This window comes from Vidua chalybeata, chromosome 26 (assembly GCF_026979565.1).
Source record: "Vidua chalybeata isolate OUT-0048 chromosome 26, bVidCha1 merged haplotype, whole genome shotgun sequence".
NCBI lineage: Eukaryota > Metazoa > Chordata > Aves > Passeriformes > Viduidae > Vidua > Vidua chalybeata.
In genome coordinates, this window is record NC_071555.1 from 2,892,924 (window position 1) to 2,905,480 (window position 12,557).

The following is a 12,557-nucleotide window of genomic DNA, read 5'->3' on the forward strand; positions in this document are numbered from 1 at the left end:
GGGATTTTTGGGGTGACCTCATGGAGGATTCCCTGAAAGAGCTACGGGAAAGATGGAGAGAGGGATGAAGGGACAGGACACAGGGAATGGGTTCCCTCTGCCAGAGGGCAGGGAGGGATGGAATATGGGGAAGGAATTCCTCCCTGAGGGGCTGGATGGAATTCCCAGAGCAGCTGTGGCTGCCCCTGGATCCCTGGAAGTGTCCAGGGCCAGGCTGGAGCAGCTTGGGACAGTGGGAGGTGTCCCTGGATGGGATTTAAGGTCCCTTCCCTCCAAACCTGGGGTTCTGTGGGGTTCCCCAGCCCTGGCTCGGAATGGGAAGGGGGTTTTTGGGTGGAATGTGGCTTTTTTTGGGAGAATGGCCTTTCCTTCTAGTCAGCCCCTCTCCAGCCCCTTCCCTGGGGGTATCCCAGCTCTTCCCCACCTCCCTGTGAGCCTCTCCGAGCACACTCTGTAGATAATTCCATTTATTTCCTGTATTTACACAAAATTACACAACCAGGACCTTCGGCCTCACACCCCCAGACCCCCCTGTCCAACACCGGGGCTGGGCAGGGGGAGCAGGATGGATCCATGGAGGGAGGGATGGGTGGATGATGGATGATGGATGGATGATGGATGGATGGATGGATGGATGGATCCATGGATGGATGGATGATGGATGGATGATGGATGGATGATGGATGGATGGATGATGGATGGATGGATGGATGATGGATGGATGATGGATGGATGGATGGATGGATGGATGGATGGATCCATGGATCCATGGATGGATGATGGATTGATGGATTGATCCATGGGTGGATGGATCCATGGATGGATGATGAATGGAGGGAAGGACAGAGGGATGGATCCATGGATGGATAGATAGATCAATCCTGGATGGATGGATGGATGGAAGGACAGAGGGATGGATGGATGATGGATGGATGGATGGATGATGGATGGATGGATGGATGGATGGATGGATGATGGATGGATGATGGAGGATGGATGGAGGATGGATGGATGGATGGATGGATGGATGATGGATGGATGATGGATGGATGGATGGATGGATCCATGGATGGATGATGGATGGATGGATGGATGGATGGATGGATGGATGGATGGATGGATGGATGGATGGAGCCACTGGTGCTGGGATCCACTCACACCCCACCCCCATCCCGGGCTCTGCCCTGCCCGGGGCAGGTCCGGGAGGGATCCGTGCTCTCCTCCTCCCACGGACACACCTCAGAGCTTTTCCTCATGTCCAAACTGGGCTTGGCAGGTGCTGCTGGAGCCTCTCCAGCTTCCCAAGGACAAACCTCAGCCAGGCCAGCGCCAGGGCTGGGGCTGCTGCCCACGGCTGGGTGCTGGATGCTGGGCAGGAGTCGGCACAGGGGCTTGTGCTCAGCTTCCCCATGGGATCTGCCCCTGGATTGTTCCAGAAGTGTTGGAGACACAGCGCTGGCACCCAGCTGTCCCATCCCTGCAGGGGAAGCTCTCTGGGCTCCCTGTGGCTGCACATCTGGCTGGGAGATTTCCTCCTCCAACCCCATGGGCTCTTCTGCTTCCCAGGGGCAAATTTCAGATTTCCTGCTCTCGGTGCTGCCGGATTTCTTGGATGGCTCCTTCCCCACTGCAGATTTCAGGGACAGCTCCTCTGTGTCCAGGCTCTCCCATGGACAGACGGACTCTCGGTCTCTGCTCCCCTTCTCCACAGCTTTGGAGGCTTTTTTTGGTGGGAGTTTCTCCTTTCCTGGTGCTGTTCCTTTCTCCAGCTGAGGTGCAGCCACCTCCCAGGGACAGATTTCAGCTTTGCCACTGGATTCGACCTCCCAAGGACAGATCTCTGCCTTCTCTGAGCTCTGGGATTTCCCCGAAGGAGCTTTGGGCACTGCTGAGCTCCCAGTGTGGGATTTGGCCAGGGGCTGCTCCGTGTCCAGGCTCTCCCATGGACAGATGGACACTCGGTCTCTGCTTCCCTTCTCCAGAACTTTAGAGGCTTCTCTTGATGGGAGTCTCTCCTTACCTGGTGCTGCTCCTTTCTCCAGCTGAGGCTCAGCCACCTCCCAGGGACAGATTTCAGCTTTGTCACTGGATTTGGATCCCTGAGACTCCCAAGGACAGATCTCTGCCTTCTCTGAGCTCTGGGATTTCCCCGAAGGAGCTTTGGGCAGTGCTGAGGTCCCAGTGTGGGATTTGGCCGGGGGCTGTTCTGTGTCTGGGCTCTCCCAAGGACAGACAGACTCTCGGTCTCTGCTGTCCAGGGATCTCTCCGGGCTGGCCAGCGCTGCCTGGCGCGTGATGCGCTTGTCCCCCTTGGAGCCCCCAGCTGGGACCTGCTTTGCCTTTGGCTGCTGGGAGGGAGGTTCAGCCACTTCCCAGGGACAGATCTCGGCTTTGCTGCTGGGTTCGACCTCCCAGGGACAGATCTCTGCCTTCTCTGAGCTTTGGCATTTCCCTGGAGCTCCTTTGGGCAGTGCTGAGCTCCCAGTTTGGGGTTTGGTCAGGGGCTGCTCCGTGTCCAGGCTCTCCCAAGGACAGATTGATTCCCTCTCTCTGCTCCCCTTCTCCAGAGCTTTGGTCTCTGCTTTTCCTGGGAGTCTCTCCTTACCTGGGCCTGCTCCTTTCTCCAGCTGAGGTGCAGCCACCTCCCAGGGACAGATTTCAGCTTTATCACTGGATTTAAGGTCCTGACTCTCCCAAGGACAGATCTCTGCCTTCTCTGAGCTCTGGGATTTCCCCGAAGGAGCTTTGGGCACTGCTGAGGTCCCAGTGTGGGATTTGGCTGGGGGCTGCTCCATGTCCAGGCTCTCCCAAGGACAGACGGACTCTTGATCCTTCTTTCCAGAAGTGAAAGAAGCTTCCACTCCCTTCAGGAGGCCTTGACTTGTGGAAGGGCTTTTGCCCACCCTGGATGGCTCCTCTTTGTCCTGTCTGGGTTTCTCTTTACCTGAGGGTTGTTCAGCCACCTCCCAGGGACAGATCTCGGCTTTGCTGCTGTATTCAACATCCTGAGTGTCCCAAGGACAGATCTCTGCCTTCTCCGAGCTCTGGGATTTCCCCGAAGGAGCTTTGGGCATTGCTGAGCTCCCAGTGTGGGGTTTGGCCGGGGGCTGATCCGTGTCCAGGCTCTCCCATGGACAGACGGACTCTCGGTCTCTGCTCCCCTTCTCCAGAGCTTTGGTCTCTACTTTTCCTGGGAGTCTCTCCTTACCTGGGCCTGCTCCTTTCTCCAGCTGAGGTGCAGCCACCTCCCAGGGACAGATTTCAGCTTTGTCACTGAATTTGGTTCCCTGAGACTCCCAAGGACAGATCTCTGCCTTCTCTGAGCTCTGGGATTTCCCTGAAGGAGATTTGGGCAGGGGTTTGGCTGGGATCTGCTTTCCTTTTTCCGGTGCTCTGGATCCCACTTTTTCTTCCCTTTTGGAAGTGCCATGCGTGTCCTGCCTCGATCTCTCCTTCCCCAGCGGAGCTGCAGCCTCTTCCCAGGGGCAGATCTCTGTTTTTGGGCGCGGCTCACCCTCCACTTCCCAGGGACAGATGTTGGCCTTTTTGCTCTCTGTGGTTCCAGCCCGCTGGGATGAGGCTTTGGGCAGAGCTGGGGGTTTCCCTGTGAGCCCCATCCCAGGCTGCTCCACACCTTCTCCAGATTTGGGGGATCTCTGCCCCTCCTGCTCTGGCAGGGCCTGCTCTGTGTCCCAGGGGCAGATTTCTGCTCGGACACTCCTTCCCTGTTCCTGGCTCTCCCACGGGCACACCTCAGCCCTCCTGCCCTCCGCTTGCTCCGGGGCCCCTTTCGGCAGCTCTGGTGGTTTTTCCAAGCCCGGAGAGCGCTGAGAATCCCCCTCACTGCTGCCCTTCCCAGGGCAGATTGCTGCTTTGGAGCTGGAATCTCCCCCGAGACTGAGCTCTCCCTGCGCGCTCCCAGCCCTGCTCCAGCTCCTTCTGGGGACCCGCTCGGAGTCGGGCTGGCTGCTCCCCTCTTCCAGCGCCTTGTCCAGGCTCTCTGGGGTCCCTGCATCCTCCCGGGGAGCGATCGCCTCCTGGCGCAGCAAGGCTCCCCTTCCTGCCGGGATTCCGAGCGGTCCGGGCGGGCCAACCTCAGCCCGCGGCTTCCGCCCCGCCGCGCCCCGCACGCTGCTCGGGGTGGGCTTCGCAGGCGGCTGCTCCTCCTCCCGGTGGTTCCGGGGCTGGAAGGACCTGCTGGTCCCCTCGAGCTCGTCAAGTGTCCCTTCCTCCGCTGTGACCTCAGGAACGTCCTCCCCCAGATCCACTGCAGGAGCCTCGTCCCCTTCCTGGGGCTGTACCCGGGCCACCTCCGGGGGACATTCAGCTCCTTGGTGGCCCGCGCTGGGTGGCTCCAGACGCCCACCAGTACCCGCGTCCCCTCGGGCAGCGCTGGGCCCCTCTGCCGCTTTGTCCCCGTTGCCTGTCCCCGCGGCCAGGCTGTCCCATTGTCCTCCTGTCCCGCTGTCCCCCCAGTCCGCGGCTTCCCCGGGGGTGGCGGCGTTGTTGTTGTGCTGGAGGGCGGGGGGCTCGAGGCTCTGCCCGCTCCCCTCGGGGATTTTGGCAGCGGGGTCTGGGCTGAGCCCCCCGAGGGACACGGCCGAGGCCTCTGCCAGGCCGGGCTTCTCGCTCCTGCTGCTGCCCCTCTTCCTGAGGCTCCCCTCGCTTTTCCCTTTCAGGATGCTCTTCCCCCTGGAGCGGTTGAGGGCTTTGATGGCGAGTCCCAGGCTCCGGAAACTCTTCGTGGGGGGCGGCTTGGGGCCGGGGGTGGCGGCCGCTGTGTCACCGGGGCTCCCCGACTCTGCTGCCTCGGCCGCTTTTTGTTTCCTGCCCAGGATCTCGTCCTGGACCAGCTCCCAGGGACAGACGTGTGCCGAGGTGGCCGTCGGGGTCAGCAGCCTGCCCTTCCCTGCCGGGGGGGACGCGCGCTCCGGATCGTCCCCTGCTGTCCCCTCCAACTCTCCCGCCTGTGCCGGGTGGCCCGGCGGTGGCTCCGGGCTGTCCCCGAGCGTCCCCGAGCGCTGCAGGCTCTGGTAGCGGACGGGGGGCGGAGGGGGGGTTTTCTTCACGGTCACCCGCACCTTCCTGGGCGGGTGGGCGCTGTCAGCGCTGACGCTCTTGATGGGCGCGTAGGTGACATGTTTGTGCCCCTTGGCATCGCCCAGCGGGGCCGTGTCCTCCTGCGAGCCCCTCTCGGCGGGGCTCTGCGGTGTCGCGGTGCCGCTGGGGACCCCCGGGGCCGGCGCGGAGAGGTGGCGGCTGCCGTGCCACTGCTCGCGGGCGGCCGTGCGGGCGGCCAGCAGCGCCACTTCCCGCGCCCCGGTGACAACGCTGTGGGACTTCTGCAAGGGCGGGGCGCGGCCCGGGGGTCGCTGCCAGTGCCCCGCCAGGTTTTGGGCGCTGGCCGATTTGCACAGGAGCGGGGCGGCGTCCAGCGAGTCGCTGTCGGATTGCTCCAAGTCCATCACCGCCGCCGGCCGAGGCTCCTCGGGCGGGCTGGGGGTGCGCGACCCTCGGCGGGGCTCCCGCGGGGGCCCCTCGGAGCTGCGGGACTTGTGCAGGGCTGAGGAGCGGCGCCGGGAGCTTCCGTCCCGCATCCTCAGGCTGGTCCCGGCGGCATCCACGAGCCGCCTGGCCGAGGAGCTGCGGCGGGACAGGGTCCCCGCCCGGTCCCCGGCGCTGCTGCGGCGGGACGCGCTCTCGGCCAGCTCGGCTCCGCTGCGGCGCAGGATGGAGCGGGCGAGGCTGCGGCGGGAGCTGCGCTTCTTGGCCAGGTGCGGGTTGTTGGTCGCCATCCGCCACGTCTTGTGCACCTCTAGCTGTCGGTAAAGCTTCTTCAGCTCCTCCTGCGCCGCGGGCGGGGGGGACGCGGCAGAGAAAAGGGAGAGAGGAGAGCGCCTACAGCGGGGGCTGCGGCCGGGACCGCCCCGCCGAGCCCCGGGTTGTCCCCGTGTCCCCAGAGCCCCCCGCGCTGCCCAGAGGACGCAGCGGGTTTGCCCACCCGGGTGGGATCACCCTGCACCCCCTTGTCCCCTCCCTCTGCTTTGCATCAGGAAAAGATTGCGAAAGGCACCTCTTACTCTGCACAGCTAGCGTCAAAAGAAGGTCCTGAGTGTGCCACCCACCCGAATGTCATCGGGGTCGAGACTGTGCTCGCTCCAGGCGGACGCGATGCTGCTGTTCATGCAGGAGCCCGAGCGCCGCATGTCCAGCTCGTCCTCGTACACCTCGGCCGTGATCTCCTCCCGCAGCGGCGAGCCCGTGTGCAGGAACTGCGCGGGGACAGCGGGGAGTCACCCAGGGGGTCCTGTCCCAGCTCCCCGAGTCTCTGGGATGAGTGTTAGCAGTGGAATCATGGAATTGTGGAGGCTGGAAAAGCTCTCTGGGGTCAGCGAGTCCAGCTGCTCCCCCAGTGCTGACAAAGCCACGTCCCCAGTGCCACATCCACACGTTCTCGAGCACTTCCAGGGGTGGGGACTCCACTTGTTCCAATGCCAAGTCACCCTCTCCATGAGAAATTTCCCCGATATCCAACCCAAACCGCCCCTGGCACACCCTGAGGCCGTTCCCTCTCCTCCTGTCGCCGTTCCCTGGGAGCAAAGCCTGACCCTCCCCAGGTCCTGTCAGGGACTTGTGGAGAGCCAGAAGGTCCCTCTCAGCTTCCTCTTCTCCCGACGGAGCCCCCCAGCTCCCTGAGCCTCTTCTGGTGCTCCAGCCCCTTCCCCAGCTCCGTTCCTTCCCTGGAATACCTTGGGAATGAAGAGCAGGGCCAGGGTCATGGTGATGGTGCCGTGGGTGTGAGCGAAGAAGAGCAGCAGAGTCCAGTCCGGATGCAGCGAGGGGACAATCAGGAACCTGAAAGGGACCAGGAGGGCAGTGCCAGCTCCCACCACAGCCCCCTCCCCACCTCCAGACCCCACAACCCCCTCTGCCTGGCCACCCAAACCCTTCCCACTCTGGGGGTCCCGAGCACCCAAACCCCCTTTTCTCTGGAGACCCAGGGCACCCAAACCCTTCCCACCTCGGGATGGTTCCTGAGCATCCCCAGGGGTGGGAACCTTGGTTCCTGGCCCTACCTGACCACGTGGAAGGTGGCAGAGACCATGAGCTCGTTGTGGAGGGCGATGCCCATGTAACGGGGCTCGTGGAAGGCCGAGGGCACGGCGCGCGTGGCGTAGCACAGGAAGCTGCCCCACAGCAGGAACAGCATCTCGGCTGTGGGGCAGAGCAGGACACACCCTGAGCGGGCACACCCAGCCCCTGGGCAGCTTTTGGGGTGCTCAGCTGCTGCCCACCACCCTCACCCCGGAATGTGCTGGGGGTCTGGAGCATCCCCCAGCGTGGCCTTCCCAAAGTTTGGGACTCAGCACCAGGGGATGCTCAGAGGGGAGGGTGGGAGGCAGCTGGGGGACCCCAACCCTCCTTGAAACCTCCAGGAGGATTAAAGGGACAAAGGAATGAAAGCCCCAAATTGTGGGATGGGATCCTGGGGCTGTGGGGATCCCAGGTCCTTGCAGCCTCCAGGAGGATTAAATAGACAAGGGAATTAAAGCCCCACAATTATGGGATGGGGTCCTGGGACCATAGGGACCCCCAGATCCTTGCAGCTTCCAGGTGGATTAAACAGGCAAAGGAATGAAAGCCCCACAATTATGGGATGGGGTCCACAGGACTCCCAGATCCTTGCAGCTTTCAGGAAGATTAAATGGATAAGACAACGAAAGCCCCACATTTCCAGGGTGGGGGGCCGTGGGGACCCCCAGGCCACACCGGGGGCCGGTCTCACCGATGACCATCATGTAATCCCAGCAGTCGTGGCCGCAGATGGAGAAGTGGAGGCCGCGGCTGGTCTGGGCGCGGATGACCAGCGGGATGTTCTTGTGGGCGTTCTCCAGCATGCCGATGGTCCAGGCTGCCAGGAACCACAGCACCAGCAGCAGGATGGGCGCCAGCATCCGCAGCACCCGCCCGCTCGACACGTAGGGAGCGCGCTGCGCCGTGCGCGACAGGAACACCTTCAGCACCCTGCCGAGGGGCGTGCAGGGTGAGACCCCCGCCCATCCCACTGGGACCCTGCCATCCCACTGGGATGCTGTCCATCCCACTGGGACCCTGCCATCCCACTGGGACCCTGCCCATCCCACTGGGACCCTGCCATTCCACTGGGACGCTGTCCATCCCACTGAATCCAGCCCATCCCACTGGGACCCTGCACATCCCACTGAGACCCTGCACATCCCACTGAGACCCCGTCCACCCCACTGAATTCAGCCCATCCCAGTGAGACCCCAATCCACCCCACTGAATCCAGCCCATCCCACTGAGACCCAGTCCATCCCAGTGAGGCCCAGCCCCTCCCAGTGAGACCCCAGCCCATCCCATTTTGGGAGTCCCACGCTCTCCCCACTCTGGGGGTCCTAAGTACCCAAACCCTTCCCCCTGTGGGGGCCCTGAGCCCCAAGCCCTCCCCAGTGTGGGGGTGCCAAGTCCCCAGCCTTCCCCACCAGAGGGGTCCCAAGCCCCTCAGCCTCCCCAAGCCCCCAAGCCCTCCCTACCATGGGCATCCTGAGACCCAAACCCTTCCTGCTCTGGGGGTCCTGAGACCCAAACCCTTCCTGCTGTGGGGCTCTCCAGCCCCCAGCCCCCCGTCCCAGCTACCTGTAGAGCTTGAGGGTGATGGTGCCGTAGACGATGGCGAAGCCGAGCATCCGCACCCAGCGCAGGACGATGCAGCGGAAGATGCTCGGCTTGAAGTACAGGATGAACACCTGGAGCAGCGGGAGAGAGGGATCCAGGCTGGATCCCACCTGCCCCAGCCTCAGGAACCACCTGCTTTTCAGGCCAGCCCTGTGCCACTCTCCCCCGTGACCCTGCAGCACCTGCTGCACTCGTGCAGGAGGGGAGAGGGGATTTGGGCAGGGATTAATTCCCGCAGCCAGCGGGAGAAAAAGGATTTGGTTTTCTGAGAAGGTTTATGTAGCAGCCCCCAGGGACCATGCCAGCAAAATTAACAATTAGGTGGAGCCGTGCCCGTGCCCTGCTTGGGGCAGCTCCGTCCTGGAAACCCCATCCTGGAGCTTTCCAACCTGGGGACAGCTGGATACTCACAGGGAAGTAGAGGAGGAGGGACCCGAAGAGGATGGTCTCCAGCAGGATGATTCCTGATGTCCGGATCCTCTGCAGGGATAGGAGCATGAGGGTGCAGCCTTGGAGGGGACAGGGACAGGGCAGGGGGACCCCTGACCCCGCAGGGCTTGGGGTGACAGTGGAGCAGGGGGACACGGGGACACCTTGCCTTGCTCCGTCGGAAGTGGTAGGACACGAGCATGCTGAGGAAGATGGCCAGCATGCAGCAGGCCTGGCACGACAGCACCGCTGCCCGCAGCACCTGGTCCTCCTGGATCAGGCAGGGCGTGTCGTCCTCACAGGTGGCACAGCCCGGGCGGCACGGCCGGCACCCCAGCCGGGACCCCCCGTCTGTCCCTGCCACACCTGGGGACAGAGCGACGCCTGGGTGGGATCGTGGCATTGGGGTGGGACCAGCACACATCCCAGGGCCTGGTGGCACCCCCTAAACCAAGGCACGTGTTCTGTGTCCCCAGAGCCCCCCAGCCCTGGCCACCACTCCTGTATCCGTGTGCCACTGGGGACAACAGGGACCCCGGGGCCTGGTGGCACTCACCTGCCCAGGCACCGCTGGCCACTCCGCCGGCCCTGTAAAAACCCGGCTTGCACCTGCACAGGTACCTCCCGAGGACGAAGCCACGGCTCTCCTGGGGGACACACTGAAGGAGACAGCCTGAGACACGTCCCCCACCCCCTGTGTCCCCCCTGTCCCTAAATCCCCCCGGCCCAGGGGCTCCAGCAGCCCCTTGCTCACGGGCACCTGACCCCACGCCATCCTCCCCCACAGCCGTGAGGAATCAGTGGTTAAACATTTCAGAATTAAAACCCAAAGCTTGGCCCCAAATCCCTCCCTAAAACCTAAATGGACACCTAATGCAGCCGAGCGCCCTAATCCTGCCCAGCCGTGACGGCAGCCTCGGGCCGGGCCCTGCTCCGTAATCCCCCCCGGCCGCATCCTGCCCCGAACGGGCCGCGCTGGCGGCTCCGCTGGGCATTGTTGTTTTCTGGAGGGATGCCCGGCACGGAGCCCGGCCCTCTGGAAGGCATCGCTGGTAGGAAACAGGAGCTGGCGACGCCTTTCCCGCTTGGGGACAGCTCTGGATGGGACCCCAAGGCTGGGGGGCCGCGGGGTTCGCCCTGCCTGGGGGTGCTGCTGGTTGTGCCAAGCCCCGAAACGCTCGGGCACCGCTGTCTTGCCAGGGTGGGCACTGCTGGAGGGGCCGGGGTGATGCTGCCACCGGCTGCCAGGCCCCGTCCCCACTGTCCCCGTGGTGCCAGGGCAGGGCACAGCCGGGTCACACGGCGCGGCTGGCAGTGGGGAGGGAAGATTTGCACAATAAACCTCTCACTGCGGTGTGAGAGCAGCTGAGCGAAGCAGATGGATCGCCCGGGAGAGGATAAAGCTCAGCCCGGAGGGAGGGACGCGGGGCACGGGCAGCCCGGCGGGGCTACGGGGGTGGTTGTGGGTGCGGGGTACCCCGGTCCCGGCGGGGGAAGGGATGGGGTGCAGGGTGCCAGGGCCCGGTACCTGGGTGCTGTTGAGGTCACAGCGATGCGTGTCCGAGAACCAGCCCGGCCCGCTGGAGCACTGGTCGATGGCCACGTCCCTCAGCTCCACGTCCACCCGCACGACCCCCCTGTGACCAGGGACGGGGTCAGCCCAGGGGGTGGCGTGGGGCGTCCCTGTGCCCACCCTGTGCCACCCACCCGGTGGGGCCAGCCGTGGTGGGGCTGGGGCACGGACCAGGGGGACAGTGACAGCGGTCAGCGATGTCCCCAGAGCCCCGGACAGAGGTGCTGTCCCTCGGAGCCGTGTCTGGGGAGGCTGGAGCTGGGGCAGGGGCAGAGGCAGCGGCTCCTGGGTGTGAATTCTGCCCCTCGAGAGGGATTTTAATGCAACCGATGGGGAAATGGGGCCCGCTGGGGTGGCCCCCACCTTCCCCGCGGGACCAGCGCTCTTCCCTGGGTTCTCCAAAGGGGACACGGATCTCGCCTTGGAAACGGGGCCGTGTCCCTGCTCTGGGACTGATCCCAGCTGACCCTTCCCTCCCCACCGCGTCCCCCTGCAGCTCCCCGTGCAGCGGGGTGCAGTAGGACACCCCAGTCCCGGGAGGGGTCCCAACCCGGCTCACCCACCCCCAAAGCAGCAGTGACAGGGGGTGGCAGCGCAAGGTGGGCAGCACAGGGGACACCGGGAGGGGACAGGGAGTCACCTCCGTGCTTGGGGATGTGCGAAAACACCTGCACACCTGCACACCTGCACAGGGACACGGGCAGGGCGCCGGGGACACCCCGGGGTGGGTGAAACATCCAGCTGCACCCCCAGCACACACACGGGGCACCCCCCACCCCTTTTGACACCCCCCAAACCCCTCCGGGCTCCACTTACTTGAACTCGGGGCTGAGGTCGGGCTTGAGCCCGTAGAAGGCGGAGGAGAGCGTGACGGCCCAGGTGGGCAGGAAGCGGCCCTCGCGGCACTCCAGGAACGGCGGCGACCAGCGCACGTGGCCCGGGTCCCCCACGTAGCTGTCCCCCCGCTGCCACTTGGGGGTCTCCAGGCTGCGCAGGTCATTGCTGAGCACCCGCTTGCGGAGCGCCGGGACCCGCTGCGACTTGAGGGCGTTGAACCACTCGTTGTCCCAGCTGAGGTTGCCCAGGCTGGGAGCGGCGTTGGAGACGTCCTGCAGCAGGATCTGGCCGTCCCCCTTGGTGGCCTGCAGCATCAGCCGGGGCTTGGGGGCCAGCGGGTGGGCGTCGAGGGCCAGCACCGCCCTGCGCACCCACGGGTGCCCCTCGGCCAGGCTGCGGACCAGCGCCTGGTACCACTCCACGTCCTCGGCCACGCTGGCCTCGCGGATGTCGTTGGTCTGGAAGAGCATGTTGAGGAAGTTGGCGGCGTGGGCCAGCGCCTCGGGGGCGGCTCGCAGGGCTGCCCGCAGCGCCGGGGGCGGCCCGGGCGCGGGGGCCCCCGCCGCGACACCCCCGCTGCAGTTGGCCCGGGCCAGGCGCTCGGCATCGCCCGTGCGCAGGAACGCCAGCGCTGCCGCCGAGCCCTCGCTGTCCCCCGGCGCTCCCGGCTCCACGGTGGGCGCCCACGAGGATGAGGGGGCCGGCGACCATCCCGCCGGCCGCGGGGGTCTCTCCTGCGGGCTCTGCCCCGCCGTGAGCACGGCCACCTGCACCAGCACGGCGTGGAAGCCCCAGAGCGGCGCCCACCGGCACGGCCCCATGGCTGGGGCTCAGCGGAGCCCCCCGGCCCCCGGCGGCCCCCCCGGCCGGCCCGGGGGGCGCATGGCGGGCAGGGACCCCGAGCTGCCCGGAGCCGGCCCCACGCTCTGCCGCCCGTTCTTCTCCCTCGGCGATGCCGGAGCAGACGTCACCGGCTCCAAACCGTGTTCAGCGGCTGGCGCTGCCCGGAGCCCCCCCCCGC

At 65.0% G+C, this 12,557-nt stretch overlaps 1 protein-coding gene across 1 annotated transcript; it reads right to left on the bottom strand.

The window, feature by feature from the left end:
- Positions 1 to 709: 709 nt before the first annotated feature.
- On the bottom strand, positions 710 to 12,357 carry GPR179 (G protein-coupled receptor 179). The gene is made up of 11 exons (XM_053965251.1): positions 11,516 to 12,357; positions 10,655 to 10,763; positions 9,683 to 9,785; positions 9,296 to 9,492; positions 9,109 to 9,177; positions 8,659 to 8,768; positions 7,787 to 8,025; positions 7,077 to 7,215; positions 6,750 to 6,855; positions 6,126 to 6,272; positions 710 to 5,846 (listed from the first exon to the last, which is right to left on the bottom strand). The coding sequence occupies exons 1-11, from the start codon at positions 12,355 to 12,357 to the stop codon at positions 1,155 to 1,157; spliced, it is 6,753 nt and encodes a 2,250-aa protein (XP_053821226.1). The 3' UTR covers positions 710 to 1,154.
- Between the last annotated feature and the right edge of the window lie 200 nt (positions 12,358 to 12,557).

Bases quoted from the DNA above. Each gene is read 5' to 3' on its own strand.
- GPR179 (XM_053965251.1), bottom strand. From the start codon at position 12,357: ATGGGGCCGTGCCGGTGGGCGCCGCTCTGGGGCTTCCACGCCGTGCTG. The intron at 9,493-9,682 runs GTGAGTGCCACC...CTCTGTCCCCAG, and splicing joins GGCCAGCGGTGCCTGGGCAG to GTGTGGCAGGGACAGACGGG. The intron at 6,273-6,749 runs GTATTCCAGGGA...GTCCCCGCGCAG, and splicing joins CCCTGCTCTTCATTCCCAAG to TTCCTGCACACGGGCTCGCC.